Below are 20681 nucleotides of genomic sequence, written 5' to 3' on the forward strand. Positions count from 1 at the left end.
ACTGTCTTTAAGTATTTGCACCATTTTACTTTCCTAACAGTAATGGTCGTCGTTTCTTATGTCAGACCACGGCCAATTGAAGGGAAGAAAACCTGGAGCAGACATTTTCCCAGGTACAGCAGCTTCATCCTCACCTTCCATCTAGAACCTGCTTAGGATTCAGTGAGATATGTCTCTGCTATTGGCTCAACTGCCCAATTCTCATCACCTGGGAGGTGTGGCAAAGGCATCTTCCTCCAAGCATGCTGAGACCCAGGGACCAAAGGAAAGATAACGTACTCATTTTCTCCCCTGCCTGATTTTTTTTTAGGTCATTTTGGGGCGGGGGGGCAGATGAAGGTGTGTATTTTTGATTCATTGTGTTGGGGAGAGAGGAAGAAAACTAACAACTTTTAAAAGTCAGGAGCCTCTGCCTTTTAAAAATTCAGCCCCTAAGGAGTAATAGCGGAAGCAACTGAGAACCTTAATTACTTTAAACCCAGTACAAATTTGTTCCATTTCTCTGAACTCAAATGCAAAGTTTAATATGCATTTAGCCACTGACTTCCAACCTCCTAAATTGTAGCTGCCCTTCTCAAAGAGATATTCTACCATATCTGCTGATGTCAGGCTTTGACCACATTTCCACAGATCTACCCAAGGAATCTCAATTTGCTATTGATTCTAAACTGATTTCACATGGAAATATATAACTGGAAATTTATCAGCCAGTCACCTTTCCTGGGACTAAAATTTAGAGCATTTTAGAAGGGGCCTTAGAACCTAGTCATTTACCGCCAGTTCAAGCCTTGCTAAAATTTTTGTGGTATGTATTCTGCTTCAAAACAACTGTACAAAAATTTCTCCTTCTCAAAGGATCTTTAGAATCTTAGAAGAAATCTGACTCTCTCCAAGTCAAGCAATTCAGCAGAAATCCCACTGTCTACTTTTCCGGTTTAAAAAGACCAAAAATGCACATGGAAAGGAATAGAAATTGGATTTCTGAATACCAAGAATGGGCCAAGTAATATGCTTCACATTTTATAAGTGTTATTACATTTAATCTTCAAATAGCTGTCTAACAAAGGTCCTTTTATCTCACTTTTTTTTTACAGATAAGGATATGGGCTTAGAGATGCTAATTTTTCAGGATCATGAAGAACTCAGGCTTCATAGTTAGCATAGCATAATGGTTAGGGGTTAACGCCGTGCAGTTAGATTGTCTGGATTCAAATCCTAACTATACTGCTTACTGTGCAACCTTGGACAAGTGACTTTATTTCTCTAAGCCTTGGTCTCCTCCTTGTAAAACGCACACAGTAGTAGGATCTAACTCAGAGGGCAGGTGCTGTGAGCATGAAATGAGATAATACCTCTACATTGACAACATGGCTTCTGAGTCATGTGTGTTTTGGACAGTCAGGAGCACCCACTTCCCTTACAAGTGAAAAGCAATGATTTTCCAGCTCAGAGCTGAAGACATGGGAAAAGTCCCTTTATCCTGTGTTTCAGCAAAAAGCAAAAGCAAAAATTCTCAAACTATCAAGAAATCATCACCACTCAACCACAACTGAATAATGAATGAAGATGTGAAATATTTTTGATGAGATTCTAATGAGGTGATGTCTGGATGTCTTTTTTTCATTAAGAATATTGTATTTCTTCATTTAAGCCTAAATAAAAACTACATACGTGGGATAGCTCAAGCATTCATGCTGTGTGAGACCAACCGTGGACCATCAACGGTTCCTATACCAGTCCATAAAGCATGAGTACGTAACTGGAAGCACTCTGATGGTTCAGGCGAAGACAAGTTAATCCATAGCTGCAGACGTATCCAAAATGTTTTGACAGTGAGAATCACCATCTTCTAGCCCAAAGGGGTATAATAATTGCTCATTTGGCCCGGGCTGCATGTAACATCACGAATATATTAATTCCTTCTAGGATAAATGACTGTTTTCCTACTTCCAAAATAAGCAGTCAGGAAGTTCTCTTGGCATCAGAAAGACCTTGGTACCATTTCTACAAGTTACCAAATCTCTGTTAACTGGATAAAACCACCTACTGAATGAGGAGGTTAAATGAGAACATATGTATAAACTGCTGAGCATAGTGTAGTCAGAACTCAATATATGGTAGCTATAAGGATTAGGTCCACTGTAGCAAACTAGAAAGAACAACAAAGTGTAAGAAAGGAAAAAAAAAATCACTAGTAATTTCCCTCCCAATACTGTTAACTTGTAGTCAGTCATCCTTTTCCCTATGCAGTTTGTCTTTACATAGATGATATATCACACAAATGATATGCATTCTATTTTTGTTTTGGTCTGTCTTTTTGGCTTATTCGTGTAACTTAGGTATTTTTCCACACCATTAACTACTAGGAGGAGCTTCCTTATGGCTTCCAACAAAACAGTTTTTCCTAGTTATGAAGCCCTTGAGAATAACACAGTCCTGCCTTCCTCATCTTCCTGCCACTTTGGGATCTGATCTCCTGACCTTGGGAATGCTCAAGTCTGTCAGCATCATCACTCAGGACCACTGCAAAGAAATCTTCTAAGTGCTTACAGGGTGCTGAGCATGCAGGACCCCCCAAAATCCCAAAGGTAGCGTTCCATCGGCCACAGGGTAAGGCAGTGCAGACAGCCGTACATTCCACAGCCATCTGCTCAACTGCCTCTCACATTTTTCTCCCACACAATATAACAGAAGCTGCTAAAAAAAAAAACAAACAAACAAAACCTGCAAACCTGCTTATCTGCCTTTAAGCTGAACTTCAAGCTCCTTCTTCCTGGACACCTTTTCTAATACTTTCTCTTCAAAGAAAAAGCAAGATATGTTATTTGACTTAAATATTTTTTAAAACTGGTAGGATATAAAATTTTACTTTGGTTCTCAACATTTGAACTGTCCCAACTGTACTGTCCATGCTGATCTACCTGTCATTTTCCATTGATTTCATCTCTTATTTTTTCAGAGAATATCATTTTCTATCTAATTGTGGAGCCCAAAATTTATATCTAGACATAGAATTAGTGAAAATCAAAAGTTATATTTAAAGTAAAGATAGTCATTCGTAACATATATTTTGGCCAACTATCTGGTTTAGCGGGGGACTTTGGAACCACTACTTGTTATTATTATTGTTCCTATTACACCTGATCTGAAGCAAACAGTTCTCAAGAAGAGCAATGGTCATGTGACTAGGTAGAGAAGACATTAAAATTAACTGAGAAATTGAAGACTCAGGTTTCTGAAAGGTTTTTCAATGATGAGTTGTGTAACCCCAAAGAGTACAAATTCACTGAGCCTGTTTCCCCATCTCAAAAACAGGAATATCAGCTCCACTTTGTCAGCCTTACGGAATTTTCACTTAGAACAAATAAGGCATGTAAAAGTAAACTGTAGCTTGTAAAGAACCTCCTAAATGTAAGGGGGAAAATATTTTCCTTTTAAATAAAAGAGTAGGAAGAGAAAGGACAACATCAAACATCCTAACTGTCTTTTGAATTTAGGACAGTCAACAACTGTCCGAGAATAGTCCAACAACTGTCCTAAAGTGCTAAATAACAGGTCATTCTGAATAATTACATCCTGGATTGTCCAGTTTTCCTCCACACATGCATCATGCTAATTAAAGGGTCGGCTATCTTCATGCTGTGTTAGAGGAAACTGAAGTGTTACAACAAAACAGACCGACATGCTATCTTAAGAAGCTCAGACCAGCTAAGGAGGGACTGAGGAAAGTTAAGGAATTAGAGGTAGAAAGGATCAGGATCATTAAGGTTATAAGAATTTAAAGCTAGAAAAAAGGTATAAACAGCTTAGAATCTAAAGAAATGTTAAGAGATGGCTATTCCCAAAGAGAGGCGCCATTATCCTAACCCCTAGCCAAGTGATTTTGTGAAGTGACGCTATTATATGCCACTTCTCCAGAGCCTGACATTTGATTACATTTAAAATTCATCTTTCACTTCCTTGTTCCTTCCTCCCCCATGTACCATGTGTTCTTGCCCCAACCACCTACCTTCCCCTCCTTTGATTTATCTCAATCCCCTTATTAAACGTCCAGCTCCCCAGCAGTTTCCTTCACCTCTCTTTGCCTGGCTCTCCCAGTGCCCGCTTCCTATCCTCAGCATCACATATGCACATGCCTCTTTGGAAAAATCACATCTCATTCTTGTAGAGGAGACTAAGAAAATTGTTCAAAGATATATTTGAACTTTTTTTTAATAGAAAGAAAAGAGCTTTAAATTCCAAGCTGTTTCCCTACAAGGAGGCAGGACGTAGGGGGAGAGAAGCAATGGTAGTTTCAAACCCGCATAGACTTGGTCATTGGTGATGGCAGAGGCCCTTCTCATTCCATCTGGGCAGGATCCGCTGGCCAGAGGCATTCAGTCAAAGCAGGTGGGGGTGGGGTCGGGGAGAGAGGCAGACAGAGACGTGCAAAGATGGAGAGGAAGAAACATCCATAAAATAAAGGGTTGATGGGGGAAGGGCAAGAGTCAGAAACAAGAAAGGAAGGTGGGGGTGGGGATGGGGAACCGAGCAAGGAGTAAAGTACAAGGGAAAAGAAGATGAGTGAAGGAGGAGGGCTGAAGAAAGAAACAGAAACAAATCAGGAGGGAGAAGACAGAAGCGGTAGGCGGTAGAGACGTGAGTCCAGACGGGAGCTGGAGGGCACAGGGGACCGAGTGGGATGGGCGGAGCAAAGGAGAGAAGAGAGGAAGGGAGCGGGAGAGACTGCCATGCCTAGCCGCGGTCTACCGGTTTACTTCCTTACACTGTCATCAGTAGCTGCCTTATCTATTTTCACCTCTGGCAGGAGACGCCCGCTGATGTGGGAGCCGGGGCCGCCGATGAGGGACACGACGCCGTTGCAGTCCACCGTGCTGTTGCGCTTGACGCTGCGCCGCAGGCTGGGGAAGATGCGCGACGAGCGGCTGCCCTGGCTGTAGCCGCTGTAGCCGCTGTAGCTGCTGCGGCGCTCGCGCGCCCGGATGGGGATGAAGAGCGAGTCCCGGCGGCCCTCGCTCTCCTCCACCGTGCTGTGCTCGTCGTCCGCAAACTCATTCTCTGAGCCCGGATCCCGGAACCGCCCGGGACCCCGGAAGCTGAAGATGCTGCTCCTGCTGTTGTGGCGGGAGAGGAATGGGGAGCCGGGAATGCTGAGCAGTGACTGTAGGGGCAAGAGGAGAGAGAGAGACGAGAGAGGCAGGGTGAGACGGGAAGGGACCCCACGTAAGACGAACAAAGGCTGTTAGCTTCCCCAGTCTGGCCCCATCCTTGCATTCCTGCTAATCACAGCACAGGTGCTTCCAGAAAGCACTCTAGGATGCTGAATTTCTACTGCCGTTCAGCACCCATCACCACTCACTTCTCCTTGCCCCGTAATCTTGAGGCACACCTGTCTTTGACCTGTTAACCATTCACAAGTTCTATGTGCTGTTCACCTACACACTGAAACCAGGTTTTTCTATCATGCTCTGTGTACCAAATCCACTGGGAAATAGACACTGGGTGTCGATTTTTCATTACTATGAGCTCACGTGGAGTGTGCTTTTAATCTACCAGGTTAGCTTCTATGCCACACTTGGCAAAAGGAGAGATTTAGAAGTGCCCGGTTTGGTGATTGCAGCCGTGAAATTAAAAGACGCTTACTCCTTGGAAGGAAAGTTATGACCAACCTAGATAGCATATTAAAAAGCAGAGACATTACTTTGCCAACAAAGGTCCATCTAGTCAAGGCTATGGTTTTTCCAGTGGTCATGTATGGATGTGAGAGTTGGACTGTGAAGAAAGCTGAGCGCCGAAGAATTGAGGCTTTTGAACTGTGGTGTTGGAGAAGACTCTTTAAAGTCCCTTGGACTGCAAGGAGATCCAACCAGTCCATCCTAAAGGAGATCAGTCCTGGGTGTTCATTGGAAGGACTGATGCTGAAGCTGAAACTCCAATACTTTGGCCACCTCATGCGAAGAGTTGACTCACTGGAAAAGACCCTGATGCTGGGAGGGATTGGGGGCAGGAGGAGAAGGGGACGACAGAGGATGAGATGGCTGGATGGCATCACCGACTCGATGGACACGAGTTTGAGTAAACTCTGGGAGTTGGTGATGGACAAGGAGACCTGGCATGCTGCAATTCATGGGGTCACAAAGAGTTGGACACGACTGAACTGAACTGAACTGAAGCCACTTACTACTCTTTCAATGCAGGTTAAGAACTATGCCAACAGTGGTTTTTCAGTTCTGCTTAAAATGGTATCTGTCCCCTTCTACTCCATTTTTTTCAACTTTTTTTTTTCATCAGAAGTTTAACTATTTGTAAGTTCCCAGAATTGACATTTTCAAGTCAAACTCATATTTATCACTTAGAAAATTTTCATTTTTCTCTTTCAGCTTATACTTCCGTTCCACATTACCTAGAGAATTTTGTGCTAATGTATATCTTTATGCTTCAATGCATTGTATTGACCCCCTTTCAATACTTTTCTGCAACAATAAAGTGTAAACTGTACTTAAAACCAATTTCCCATGACCATGAGCCTCCAAGAAATTTAAAAAATTCCCCTGGATTGTGCTTTTATTACAATTCTCATTAATACAATGGATCACAAATATTCTATGTTTTATAAGTAATTATTAAGCTTAAAATTTTTTTATTAAAATGTATCTCAATGAGATGAATGAGCTTTTCTTTCCCCCAATTGGTGTTTTGATGTTTAAATATCTGTGGATAGTATAACTTATTATTAGAATCATACATGGCTCAACAGAAGCCCCCCTCCCCTTTCTAAGATTAGATTTTAAGTGCTGAGAAATCTTATTCATGTAAATGGTGTCTTGGAACAGAAGAACACTGTTATAGTAATGTCACTCAATTCTTTGAACTCCTTCCAAGTTATATGCCAAAATTACATAGTAAGCTATCAGCAAAATTTATCTTAATGATCTATCAGCTGACAATTAAATCAAGTCCTCTTTCAATATTGTTGAAAGCAAAGAATTGAAAATCACCCAACCTGCCAAAGAACTTGTTACCCAGTTGTTAGAATATTCCATTTCCTGATTTCTAAAGGTATCAAAAAGGCTTTATTTATTATTTACTAATAATTATATCAGTGCCTCTTACAGGGGTTACTCTTTAAAAGGAACTTTACTTGACCTAACAGAAAAGGTTGGAATAATCAAAGCATTGTCAATTTCTATACATCAATGCCAACATTAATTTTTTAATAAAATGATCTTACCGCATGCTTTAGAGATGTTTTCATTAAAACTTTAAAGCCATAGATTTAGCCCATTTAATTTAAAAAATGCCCACCATATGATCTAATTAGCAAAGCCAGTTCCCATTATCAAGGCAATTGGCCAAATCACACTTATTTTTATTGGAAAAAGTATGACCTCATTTTTCATTTTAAATGAATGTATGACTATGTATCCCAGTGACATCCATCCTGCTCCTGAACTTAAAACATCTGAATGCCCCTGATTATAATTCTATATTTCATTCTTATTAGAAGTATGTAAGGGAGGTAAATTCAGAAAGCCTTACAATGGATTTAAGTTTCCCAGATTAAAGAAATGCCAAAGAATGTTCAAACTACCGTACAAGTATACGCTTATTTCACATGCTAGCAAGGTTATGCACAAAATCCTTCAAGCTAGACTTCAACAGTATGTGAGCCAAGAACTTCCAGATGTACAAGCTGGGTTTAGAAAAGGCAGAGGAACCAGAGATCAAATTGCCAACATTCGTTGGATCATAGAGAAAGCAAGAGAATTCCAGAAAAACACCTACTTCTGCTTTACTAAGAGACTATGCTAAAGCCTTGGACTGTGTGGATCACAACAAACTGTGGAAAATTCTTAAAGAGATGGGAATCAGACCTCCTTACAGTCTCCTGAGAAACCTGTATGCAGGTCAAGAAGCAACAGTTAGAACCAGACATGGAACAACAGACTACTTCAAAATTGGGAAAGGAGTATATTGTCAAGGCTGTATACTGACATGGATGTGTATTGGCACTCTGCTTATTTAACTTCTATGCAGGCTATATCATATGAAATGCTGGGCTGGATAAATCACAAGCTAGAATCAAGACTGCCAGGAAAATATCAACAACCACAGATATGCAGATGATACCACTCTAATGGCAGAAACAAAGAGGAACTAAAGAGTCTCTTGATGAGCATGAAAGAGAAGGGTGAAAAAGCTAGCTTAAAACTCAACATTAAAAAAACTAAGATCATAGTATCCAGCTCCATCACTTTACGGCAAAGAGACGGGGAAAAAGTGGAAACAGTGACAGATTATATTTTCTTGGGCTCTAAAACCATTGCTGACAGTGATTGTAGCCATGAAATTAAAAGACGCTTGCTCCTTGGAAGGAAAACTATGACAAATCATACAGCATATTAAAAACCAGAGACATAACTTTGCTGATAAAGGTTCATATAGCCAGAGCTATGGTTTTTTTCCCAGTAGTCATGTAGGGATGTGAGAGTTGGACCATAAAGAAGGCTGAGTACCGAAGAATTGATGCTTTCGAATTGTGGTGCTGGAGAAGACTCTTGAAAGTCCCTTGGACTGCAAGATCAAACCAATCAATCCTAACAGAAATCAACCCAGAATATTCATTGGAAGGACTGATGCTAAAGCTGAAGCTTCAATATTTTGGTCACCTGATGCGAAGAGCTGGTTCACTGGAAGAGTCTGATGCTGGGAAAGGTTGAAGGCAACAGGAGAAGGGGTGGCAGAGGATGAGATTGTTAGACAGTATCATCGACTCAATGGACGTGAATCTGAGCAAACTCTGGGAAATAGTGAAGGACAGGGAAGTCTGGCATGCTGGAGTCCACTGTGTCACAAAGAGTCAGACATGACTGAGGGATTGAACAACAACAGATTAAAGAAAACTCTGTAGACACTAATATTTTGAACTGTTCCTTTGTCTGGCACCCCAAAGATCTTCAGGATTTGGGATGATAGAGAGGTATGCCTTCCTTTTGTAAAGTGGGAGAAGGCTGACTGTGAAAAGAAAAATGGAAAAGGAGAAATGGTGTGACTTTAGACCACAGGGTTCACCCTAGGTATAAGAATATGTAACTTAAAGATCTGAAAATCAAGTTCCTTAAAACTGTGCTTGAAAAATCTTCAAGTGCCCTGAAAGCATGTAATCCCAGTTTGAGGACCAGGGCTCTAAGAGAACAAAACCTAACAAACAACTAACCTCAGACAACCTTCCTTGCTACCCTGAGATAATTAGTTTGCCCAATCATGACTCTAAAGAAATTTCAAAGTAACTTTTAACTATATAAGATGTTTGCCTTAGAGCTTAGGCCTTAACCTTCTTTTAAAATGATTCCACTGGGAAAGTTCTCTGTGGGCAACTCAGCCTGAGTGCCACAACTAACTACTGAGCCTGTGCACCCCAGAGCCTGTGCTCTGCAACGAGAAGCCACCACAATGAGAAGCCTGCCCCCTGCAAGGAAGAGTAGTCCCTGCTCATTGCAACTAGAGCAAGCCCACACATAGTGTCAAAGACCCAAAACGACCAAAAATAGATAAATAACATATGTATTTTTAATAAGGCACACACATGGCCAACTCTTTACTTCCTTCTTCATGCTCTTGTGTTGGCAGAGGGGATCAGTGCCTCCTCTAGCTTACTGCTTGCTATTCCTCATCTCACATATATGTTTGGGCACCCTCACTGATTCATTCTCCTCAATCAGCTCTCAAAGTGTGATTTACAGATCACTACTAGTATATGATCCATTGCTGGTTTGCAATGAGACAGTAAAAAGCTGAGAGAAGCATTTAGAAATTTTAATAGCAATTAGGCATTTTCACAACATCCAAGAATGGGATATTTTTCTCTAGAAATTTACTGTTATTATATTTTATAAGAGTATCTATCAGTTCATGAAGAACTGGGAAAAATAGAAACTGATCCTTCCCTACACATAATTTGAGAAGCACTTCTCTAAACAATGTGACTGGCCAGAAGACTTATAAGTGTCTGGGAATGTACCTATGATTTTGTTTTAATCAGGTATGGTAAGCCGGGCCCAGAGCCTTTGCTGTGGTTTCCTCAGATAGGGATGGTGAAGCAGAGCAGGCACACTGGAACAAGTTTAAAATCGGACAGTTTGAATAATTTTAGACAGGTTTTGGGCTACAGAAAGAATTTTCCATAGTTTGTTGTGATCCACACAGTGGATTTAGGGCTGGGGAAATATTTGCTGGTGTGGAATTAGATGAAAGGATGCTGGGGATAAAGGTCTTGGATTGGTTGATCTGCACATGAAAGGGCAAGCTGCTCGTTATCTCCAGAAATTAAACTAGCACTGGGAGGGGCAGCTCTCTCCAGCCAGCAAGGCTCCTAGCATGTCAAAGCATCATAAAATACAGAAAATAAAATCTGCCTCCCTTCTCACAGCAAGCCTCCGTGGACTGGATCCGTGATTTTTATTAGCAAAATGTTAGGTGCTGACACTGCTTAGTATATTAAGTCTACATATTAGGAAAGAAGTCTGATTTTTATTTGACAAAAGATCATCAAATACTTGTGTGCTAAGTGATATGGATACAGTGGTAAACAAGACATATAACACAGTCCCTGCCCTCTCAAAAGCTACAGCCTAGTAGAAAATATTATGGACTGTATGAGGAAAAATTATATACTATGTTAGACCTCACATAGTATATAATAATACCTGACTATTCTTAACTGATAGGAAAGTGATAGGAAGTGATAGAAAGACAATGACAAATTCAGTGACCCAGGGACACTCAGGAATCAGGATCCTGAAAAAAAAGAAACTAAAAGTAAACAGTGTATCTATTATTCTTTAATTCTTTGTTCCATTCTTGGCAAAAGAGTCCACTGCAATCAACATAGAAGGGAAAAGATGAACTTGTCCCACTTAGCCTTGTACCTCTTGCATCTAGCCCTGATCTGGCCAATTCCCTAAGGAGACACATCCTGAGAGTAGTCACCCTGGCCCCTCCCCAATCTTAATTTTCCTGGATTGAAGGGTTTCATTGATGACTCGGGACCTGTGGCTCTATTAACTCCTGGGATTCAGCTAGTTTATAAGATGGGTCCTGTTTTCAAAATCTTTCCTATCAACAAACCAGGAAGAAGCTTCTGGTCCTTTTCAGGCAGTCACATCACAGCTAACTAAAAATACTACTTTAGATCTAGGTGTCTGCTTGGGAGAACAGCTCTGGGATGTTCTTGATCTGAGGGCATGGCCTCAGATTTTACAGAAAAATTAACTGGGAATTTCAGGGCATCCATGTCAGCTGTCTACTGGAATGAAGCTTAACAATGACTAGGATGTTTGGAATGTAAGAAATCGATGATTTAAATGTCCTATTTCCATGCCATAGTTCATCTTTTCTTCACTTCACTTTTTCTTTCCAATACAACAGTGGTTCTTAAAACGTGGTCTGGGAACTCCTAGGTCCTTGTGCCCTTTTTACGGGGGGTGGGTCACAAGATTAAACCACTGCATAATAATATTAAGAAGATGTCTGCCTTTATCACTCTCATTTCTCAGAGGTACAGACTGCAAGCCTGACAGTTTCCCAGAATTTAAAGACTTCTTATGAGCTTGAGCGAGAATGTATGTGATTTTTTAATATTCTGTGTTAGTACTTGGAAGAGCTGCATAACTCAGTGAAGCGGTATTTCCCAAATGATCAGTACAGGATCCTACAAATCATTCAAGAATTAAATATCTATGGCATAAAATACAACAAAGGGTTTTAATGTAACAGTACCAAGTTACTGATACAGTTTCAGCTTCCACATTGGAACTAACCATTTAAAAACCTACTATTATCCAATTTTGGAATAGCATCAAAGAAGAATATTCACAATTATCTGAAAAGGTTGTTAAAATATTCCTCCCTTTTCCAACTATATCTGTATGAAAACAGATTTTCTTTAAATACTTCAACCAAAAGGAATATTGCAACAGACTGAATGAAGGTATGCTATTCTAGCCATCTCCCATTAAACCACAGATTAAAGAGATTTGCAAAGATGTAAACAGTACTATTTTTTCTATTAAATTTTTTTGATCTGGAAAACAGTTAATTTTTTCAAAAATATGTATGATTTGTGTTAAACATAGTAGGTTTATCATTACCATTTTTTCAATAAATCAGTAAATGAACATTATAAAATTTCTTAATTATTATTTCTAATATAATAAATTAAAAAATCTCTTTGGGGTCCTCAATAATTTTTAAAGATATGAAGACCAAAATGTCTGAAAACTGCTGCAGTAGAATAATTAAAATACTTTGCAAAAAGGGACTTTATAAACTCACCTAAAGCCTAAAAACACAGCAATAATTTTATGTCTCAAGAGGATCTCAAACTAACACTGGAAATCAACTGTACTCCAGCAAAATTAATTTAAAAAAAAAAAGCGGCTCTCAGCAGATCTACAGTACAGGCCACTGATGTTCACTTGAACTGTGTGGTGGGAAAACCAAAGTCACCTTCAGTGTGAAGCCAACCCAACAGATAACCATGTATGTGTGGAGGTGAGTGGGGAGGGGATGGCTAGAGGCTGCAGTACAAGGCTTATGGTCAGAAGGACCTGGTTCGAATCTTGACTCCAACACCTACTAGCTATATAACCTCAGATAAAAGAGTTAATCTCTCTAGGCCTCAGTTTCCTCAACCATTCTTTGAGATAAAAATCAGAGAAACTTCAGGAGAGTCCTAGGACAAAGAATATCACTACCTTGCAGTTTCTAAGGAAATCTTGGCAGTCAGCCATGGCCTCAAGGAATCCACAGTTTTTTCTGATGGGGAAATGAGAAGAAGTGACCATTTTCATGCAAAGCAGGACATCTCAGAAGCCCAGCTTTATTTTTTGAGCTAAGGAGCAATCAGTGCAACTCTGTGCTGAAGCCTATAGATTAATCAGAGCCCATTCAATAGCGAAGTGTTAACAGCACTAAGGTATTTATTAACGAGCTTAGGATGGCTCTCAAGGCAAGGGCTGGATTACAACAAAGCTACAATCACACTTTCCCTCAAAAGAGGCTGAACTAGGAGAAAGGTGAGGTGAAGGTGAGACAGAGATGGTTCCAGGCCATAAAGAAGTTCCAGACGGAGTTAAATCAGTTTTACAAAAGTACTTCATTCATTTTTCCAACAAATCTCTGAATGTACACAGAAGTAGGCCTTAATTTTAGGACTTTATGTGAGAGAGGACAGGATATGAAGATTAGTAAATATAAAACCACAGAGAGTAAAAAGCAACACACAAAGAGGGACATATAAAACATAACGGAAAGATGAAATGATAATTTCTACCTGGGGGTAGGATGGGGAGGGTCAGGGAAGGTCTCTTGGGAGAAGAATGTGAAGAATAAGTATAGTGTGGACATTCAGAAATGGAAAAAACAGGGCTTCTTAGAGAGGTTGTTTCTGGAGCAAAATAGAGGGTAGAAAAGAAGCATCATGTATGAGAAGCATCTAATAGCTCTCTCTGGTGTAAGTACAGGGTGCCTGACGGGGCACAGGGACTGGAGACCGTAAAAGGGAAGCTGAGTCCCGGGAAGCAGGGTGCTGTGAATTCAATGCTGAAGGGTTGGGACTTCTTTAGTAAACAGACAGAACCTGATTAGGGGAAATTCCCTCTCCCAATCTTCTTAATAACTGTTTTAAGCTGTCACTATTTTCTTCAACCTCTCATTCCCTTCAATAAAATTTTAAATTTCCTATATTATTGAAAATGAGACTGTGAGGGGTCATCTTTGTCCATTTCCTGCTCGCCATCTACAAACTTATCCACACACACACTCCTATTGCCCTATGTATTTTTTGGGGGGGGCAAGGACAAGGTGCCCCCTTCCTATTCAAGACAACACCTATTCTCACATCTCCCAAGACTGTTCTATTTTCTTTTCTATTCTACTCTACTCCATTTTCTACTTCCGTCTCCCCTTCTTCTGGGTCCCCCCCCATAAAAGATTATAAAAATGCTTATTTTCACCCACATTCTTTAAAAAAGTTTGAATGGGAAGTTCTTCCCATTCAATATGGCATCCACCCTTACCCTGGACTGAAATCTGTCTTTCAAGTTCTCAAGGACTTCTACTGCCAAATCCAACAGACATTTCCAGTTCTGATCTCATGATGCATCTCTGTTAAGCTTCAATCCACTGATCGCTCCCCTCCCTCTCCCACCCTTGTGCTCTCCAGCCTTCACTGCACTCTTGGTTCTCTCAGCAGCCCTCATGACCAATATTCACTTGTTTTCCTCCATGAGGTCCATCTCCGAAGCCCATGAGCATCAGTGTCATGTTGCATGTCACTGTCCTTTTGCCTGACACAATCTCTCCGCGTCGTGTCAGCCAGTCTCTTGGTTTCAACCACTATCTCTTAGCCCAGGACCTCTTCCCTGAGCTATCATTTGACTATCCATGTGTCTAAATTGGTTTCCCAACAAATAATTCATATTTGGGATGTCCAAACTGGAACATACTTTTCTTCCAAACCTGGAATATTCTTTCTTCTGTCTTCTTGCTCCTCGCCAACACAGACGCTCATTACCTGACTAACCCCTGTTTATCCTTTATTGACCTTCCCCAGAAAATCTGTGCTGAAGCTCCAGGCTGGGATAGACCTGTGCCTTCTAAAACACCTCTGTGTATTTCAACTATGGAACAATACCATCAATGCTATCACAAAAATAATTTTTTTAGTGTACCCCACTTTAGTCTACCCCACTACACTGTAAGCTCCCTAGGGCAGACATGGTGTTCTAACCACCTTTCAATCTCTAGGACCTAGCACAATCCCTGACACATGGTAGGCACTCTATAAATGCCTGGTAATGAATAACCAAGATATGTTTTAGGAAGTGATTGGCTGATAATACATAAAACATGAAAGAGAGAGACAGACCAGAGGGAACGAAGCTGTCCTGGATAACTGCAGTAGGACAAAGTAATATAAGGTCTGAACTAACGTAGGATTAATAGGAACAAAAAGAAGAGGATGGACATGAGAGATTTTGCTGTGATGAAACCAACTGGACTAGCAAAGGACTGAACTGGGAGGGGAGGGAGGTAAGGGAGAGGCACCATGAATCATCTCTGGGAAACGAGAAAAGACTCTGGCTGCCCTGCCATAATCAGGAACTGCAATCTATTCTATACCTTACAGACTTTCTTTAAAATGGGGCATTAAGTAGCTTAAGAACTGGATTTTGGTGGTGTTCTTTGAAGTCCCAAAATATCTATTATATCATGAAATGTATAGTAATACAAAGCTCAATAATTATCCATAAGTCCTCTCCCTTCTCTCTCTCTTAGCTTCCCAATTTAGCAAAGTTGGGTAAAACTAGAGGCTTCTAATCTACCATAGGCTAATTTATCAGCATGACATTATAAAGCTAGAATAATTAATTACCAGAACTTGCCACACTCAAGTAAGGTGACCTAAAGAGTTTCATGACTTTTTTTTTAACCTAAAATTACATACAACTCTTAAACAAAGGTATTTGATCTAAATTCTGAAGTTCAGATGCTAAAAGTTCTTCATGATGTTTTAGAGCAGTGGTCTCCAATCTTTTTGGCACCAAGGACCAGTTTCATGCAAGACAATTTCCCACAGATCAGGGTAGGGGTGGGTTTCAGGATGATTCAAGCATTTTACATTTTTTGTGTACTTTATTTCTATTGTTTTTACATCAGCTCCACCTCAGATCGTCAGGGATTAGGTCCTGGGGGTTGGGGACCTGTGTTTTAGAACACAAGGCCTGCTGGAGTGACACAGACTTTCTTGCTGCAGTAAGTCTGCCAAAGGTGACCAGGTTGTCCTGGGTGAGATTTAGAGCAGAGAAGGGAGGGTGGGACTAGAGCACAGGCAGCCTTTATACACAAGTAGCACTTCTTCCTAGAGGAAAACAAAGTGGAGTGTGGAGGTGGCCTGAGGATGCAGGGATGGGACTGGAAAATGTAAACCTGAAGGGGAATACGAGAATCAAGTAAGATTAGGAAACCTAGAATTTCTTAGGCTTCTGTGACCCAGCACAAACAGCTTACCTGATTCATGATGGAAAACTTCCTCCCTATTCTGTTGTCTGGGAGCCGAAAGCCCTTCCTCCTCATACCATCTTCTGATTCTGACTTGAACACCTTCTCAGGATCCCCTTTCTCCTCTCCTTCAGAGAGCTCCTTTTGCTTCCTCTTCTTTCTCCGGTTTCGTCTCTCTTTGGCACTCTTGGAACTCAGTTTAGAGATTTCAGATGAGCTGCGGGGAGAGCCTGCTCCTTCTTCACCTTCTTCCTCTATGGCATCTTCTGAGACAGTTCCTGCTGAAGTGGCCATCGCCGCCGCCTAGGAAAGTAAAATTTCACAGCAACAGACCAGATTGGAAGCAATTAACTAGAGCCACACAAAGCTAAGCCAAGTGGTGGAGATCACTTCCTTCCTTTCCCAAAGACACGGAAAAAAGGAGGAAGGAAAACCAGTCTGTCAGAGGACACTATGGTGGGGGCCTGGTATCTCCATATCCTAGCTAAATTTGTATGCTGGCACACAGCCCTGCATAATCAGAGTGGAACTTCATGGTGAGAGCTTTGGGACTTACTCTGTTTAGTATCTCAGACAAGAACTTGGCTGCCACCTTGATACCAAATGATCTTTTTTTGGGCAACTCTGAGAATCAATACTATATATTATGGCCCCAACAATGTAAAAAATACATTAAAAAGTAAAGTGTTATCAGTGATAAGAAAACAGACCCCGTATGATTTCAATACCTTTAGACCATGAAATTTTTGCACTTTGTTTTATGACCCAGGATACAGTCCCATGTCTCCCAGTTTATAGTCCATGGGAACGTGAATAGAATTTGCATCTTGCTGTTGAGTGAAATTACATAAACCTTAATTATGTTGAATTAGTTCACAGTGCTTTCCAGGTCTACTGTATCTTTCTACTTTCCTATCTTCTATTAATTTTTGAAAGTTTGATACTTAAATTCTAACTAAAAATCTTTATCTATTTAAAAATAATTGTACAGTGGAACTACATGTAACTTTGTCTGGTATTTTCCAAGTCTCCTGCAAATACCACCATACTTTCATAATTTTTTCTAAAAAAAAAGTAAGATGTTAGGGTTTTAGTGGAATCACAAGTTTGTTTTTTAAATTTTACTTCAATATTTTACTTGTATCTTCTTTTCAAGACTCGTTATGAACACAGAGAATCCCTGAAGGAGATCCTCATGTTTTCCCCAACAAAAAAACCTATGCTTACATGATGCATTATATAAACTGCTCTGGTCACTTTTTTTCCCCTCTCTCCAGCTATCACAGCAGTTGTGCACTGAACAGTTGAGAGATTCAACAGAAGCTCATATTCACAAACAATTTGGCCATTAAGACAAATGTAATAATTGGACTGACCATCTGCAGTTGTTATTTGGGTTATTTCAATCAGATCAAAGACTTCTATTAGACAGTGTGCCTAAAAAGATCAACTGGAGTGGCAATCAGATGGGGCCTTAGTCACCACGATCTGGCAGGAAGGACTATGGCAAACAGTTGATCACCAACCTGTGCTTCTTCCTGTTGCTTCTTAAGTTGCTCTAACATTGCTTTGAATTCAGCCTCTTTCTGCTCTGCCTCCTCCAGTGTTGCCTGATTCTGCTCTTCATAAGCCATGGCCACCACAGCCAGGATCAAGTTCACCAGATAGAAAGAACCCACAAAGATGACCAAGACGAAGAAGATCATGTACGTTTTCCCAGCTGCTCTTAAGGTCTGTAAAGACAAAGACCACTTCTTAAGTTGCTTGCATCTAACGAATCAGGCTGAAAACATCTCATGGGCTGATGTTCCTCTGCAGAGGCAGTACTGCACTTTCAACAGGACCATCCTTTCTTGTGTGGAACTTCTTCACACTGCAGACACTCAGCATCCCCAGCTGCCAAATGGCCTCCCCTACCCCAGACTCACAGGAAATGTCAGTAGTACCTCCTATTTACTGTGATTAAAAAAAATCCTCTTCCATTCCAAATACTCCCAATACACTCCTTCCATAGAAAAATGCTTACTTTTTTAAAAGGAAAAATTGCTCTGAGCTAAGAATTACGTTTGACTTTGTCAGCTGGTTTTAAAACAAGTATGAAGAAATGAAAACAAGACCTCAGGTCATTTATATACTGGTCTTCAAAGAGCATTTACAGACAAATCTCATCTGTGGAATCAGGCCCAACTCATAAGAAGTCCCTATCTTGAGTGACATCCTTCCTTAGTCTTTTGCAATAGGATGAGTTTTTAAAGAGGGATATAATGTAAAGGATGCGGGGGTGGGGTAGGGGAGAAAAAGGAAAGAGGATCCTAAGAGTATTCCTTTCACTAGCATCAAACAAACAGACATCAAAGAACAACTGGGTTTTAGGTTATATGCATATACACAGGACCCATTATCACTTAGTTTTCATTTTTATTCTTCTTAACCACAAATATTTCATGGAACTTAGCATCAGTTACAAATATTTCATGGGAATACTAGGCTGTACAACAGAAAGGAAGAATTCCAGGAACTCCTAATAAGAAACTTTCATTGGAAAAAAAAAAGTTAGTTCAATTAAAGGGTTTCCTTCATGCCTGAGGGGTTCACAATTCTTATTATCAAACTAACTAGCATCATCAAAGGCTTACAGTCAAACGTAAAACAATGGATTATCAGAGAATTTCTAAGTTGGAAGACCCTCAGCAGTCATCCAGACTAACTTCTGTATCACACCCAGCAAAATTAAATGACTTGTCCAGAGTCACCAAAGCAGGCCAACAGAATGGCAGTCTGACCTTAAAAAAAAAAAATTTGTCACAATGTTCTTGAACAAATACAATTGTGCTATAAATCTCAAAATGTTGACATATTTAGGCTCCAAGATCCTTGTGGATAAAACCTCATCTTTATAATGTCTAGCAAAGTGCCTTACACAACATGTTTAAAGAGGCCCTAAGCCCAAACATCCAAGAGGAGAAATACTGAAGATGGTCTGCTGAAATAGGAAGGACAGAGATAGCAGATTCCCAGGCCAGGCAAGAGGCTCTCAAGTCTGTGAGCCTCTACAGCTATACATGATGAGCATGAAAGAAACTGGGCCGAGAGCTGGGAGAATTCACTTAATTTTATAAACCCACTGACTCTGAGAAATACCACCCTAAGATTCTGCATAATGTTTTCACCAAAGGTCTCTTACACAGAATGTCCCCAACCCCACATATTGTTATGTAAATTCCATCACCAAAAAACATGGTATTACTTACTAATTGATACAAGTTTTCCCAGTAGTCCTGGGTCATAAGGCGAAACAATGCCAAGAAGGCCCAGCTGAAAGTGTCAAAGCTCGTGTAACCATAGTTGGGATTCCTTCCTGCCTTCATACACTGGTATCCCTCTGGACATTGCCTGAGGAAAGAAAAGGAAGCACCAGGCTTTTCAGCGTAATCCTACCCGGTCATCAGCTGGAAGTCATCTCTATGACCTTGCAGATAATAAACAGCCATCTATAGAGGCTATGCCAACAAACAGGAACTTTTAAAAAAGAAGAGGAAAGAAACAAAGTAGCCAGGTGAATTTTTCAAAAAATGATGTCCTGGGGACAGTCTAGGATCAGAATTACCTTAAAAATGCGGATACCTCTGTCCTAGACAAGACCTAGGAATAAAAGCTCTGCATATGGGATCCATGAATTTGCATCTTTAAGGGGCATGTCAGATGATTCTTAGGCGTGCCAAAATTTAAGAATCACTGTCCTAGATTCATATCAATGTGCAATTCAACCAAATTTAACTTAGCTACTAACCTAAATGACAAATGCCTAGACATTCCTCTTAATCATCTCTATTCTCTTAACACTCACTGTGACAAACTGTATCATACTGGGATTTCAGTGATCTCAGTTATAATAGTTCTTCTGCTTTAAGACTCACCTGATATTTATTTCAATGTAATTTCTAGTATCTATCAATACTTCAATATAGAAATTAAATGGACTTCTAGTTAATATCACTGAACTGTATATGTAAAAATGGTTAAGAGACCAAATTTTGTTATGTATATTTTGCCACAATGAAAAAAAGGCAGAGAGGAAGATAATACATTGCAACTCTTTTCCCTCCCACATGCTGTCAGGCCTGGCATATTTTGGGTCAACCTTGGGTGCTAACCTATCATGAAAACAGTGCCCTTACTTGATAACTTATTAATTGTGTTAAGACAGAATGAGGGGCGTCTACAAGAGACAGGCAAGATATCTGGTGTTACAGATCCTATCTTTTAAATCTTTGATTTTGGCTTAAGACAATAGTCATCTTCACCTACTAGTAAAATGTCAACTTTGGATGGACAAATATAAAACAGAAAGAAAATCTGAGTCAACCAATTTATTGGGCCCACTACATGAGCACAAAGAAAGTGAAAATATTGTTCATTTTTGTGTGACACATTATTTTATGGGAGGAGAATAAAATTAAGTGAGCTACTTACCCAGCATCAGAACTGTTCCCACAGAGCAAAGGTTCCAGCATACCAGGAACTATGTAGAAATTTGCTAGAAAAGTTTGAAGAGGCAGGAAATGAATATGGCAGACTTAAGTGAATGAGAGAATAAGGTTACACTGCTCCTAACTAGC

The 20681-nt window shown here is 40.3% G+C and overlaps 1 protein-coding gene across 3 annotated transcripts in view; it reads right to left on the reverse strand.

Annotated features, from left to right (window-relative positions):
- Positions 1 to 20681, reverse strand: part of SCN8A (sodium voltage-gated channel alpha subunit 8) — a 196865-nt gene that overhangs the window by 58626 nt on the left and 117558 nt on the right. For 2 of the 3 annotated variants that reach the window (XM_043883928.1, XM_043883933.1), the window contains exons 8-12: positions 20536 to 20599; positions 19314 to 19455; positions 17589 to 17795; positions 16072 to 16365; positions 4799 to 5161 (exon numbers count right to left, since the gene is read on the reverse strand). In XM_043883928.1, coding sequence (XP_043739863.1) covers positions 4799 to 5161; positions 16072 to 16365; positions 17589 to 17795; positions 19314 to 19455; positions 20536 to 20599 — 1070 coding nt within the window. Of the gene's footprint in view, positions 1 to 4765; positions 5162 to 16071; positions 16366 to 17588; positions 17796 to 19313; positions 19456 to 20535; positions 20600 to 20681 lie in introns of all 3 variants that reach the window. The other variant, XM_043883919.1, reaches the window with a different exon arrangement.

This window comes from Cervus elaphus, chromosome 3 (genome assembly GCF_910594005.1).
Source record: "Cervus elaphus chromosome 3, mCerEla1.1, whole genome shotgun sequence".
Taxonomy (NCBI): domain Eukaryota; kingdom Metazoa; phylum Chordata; class Mammalia; order Artiodactyla; family Cervidae; genus Cervus; species Cervus elaphus.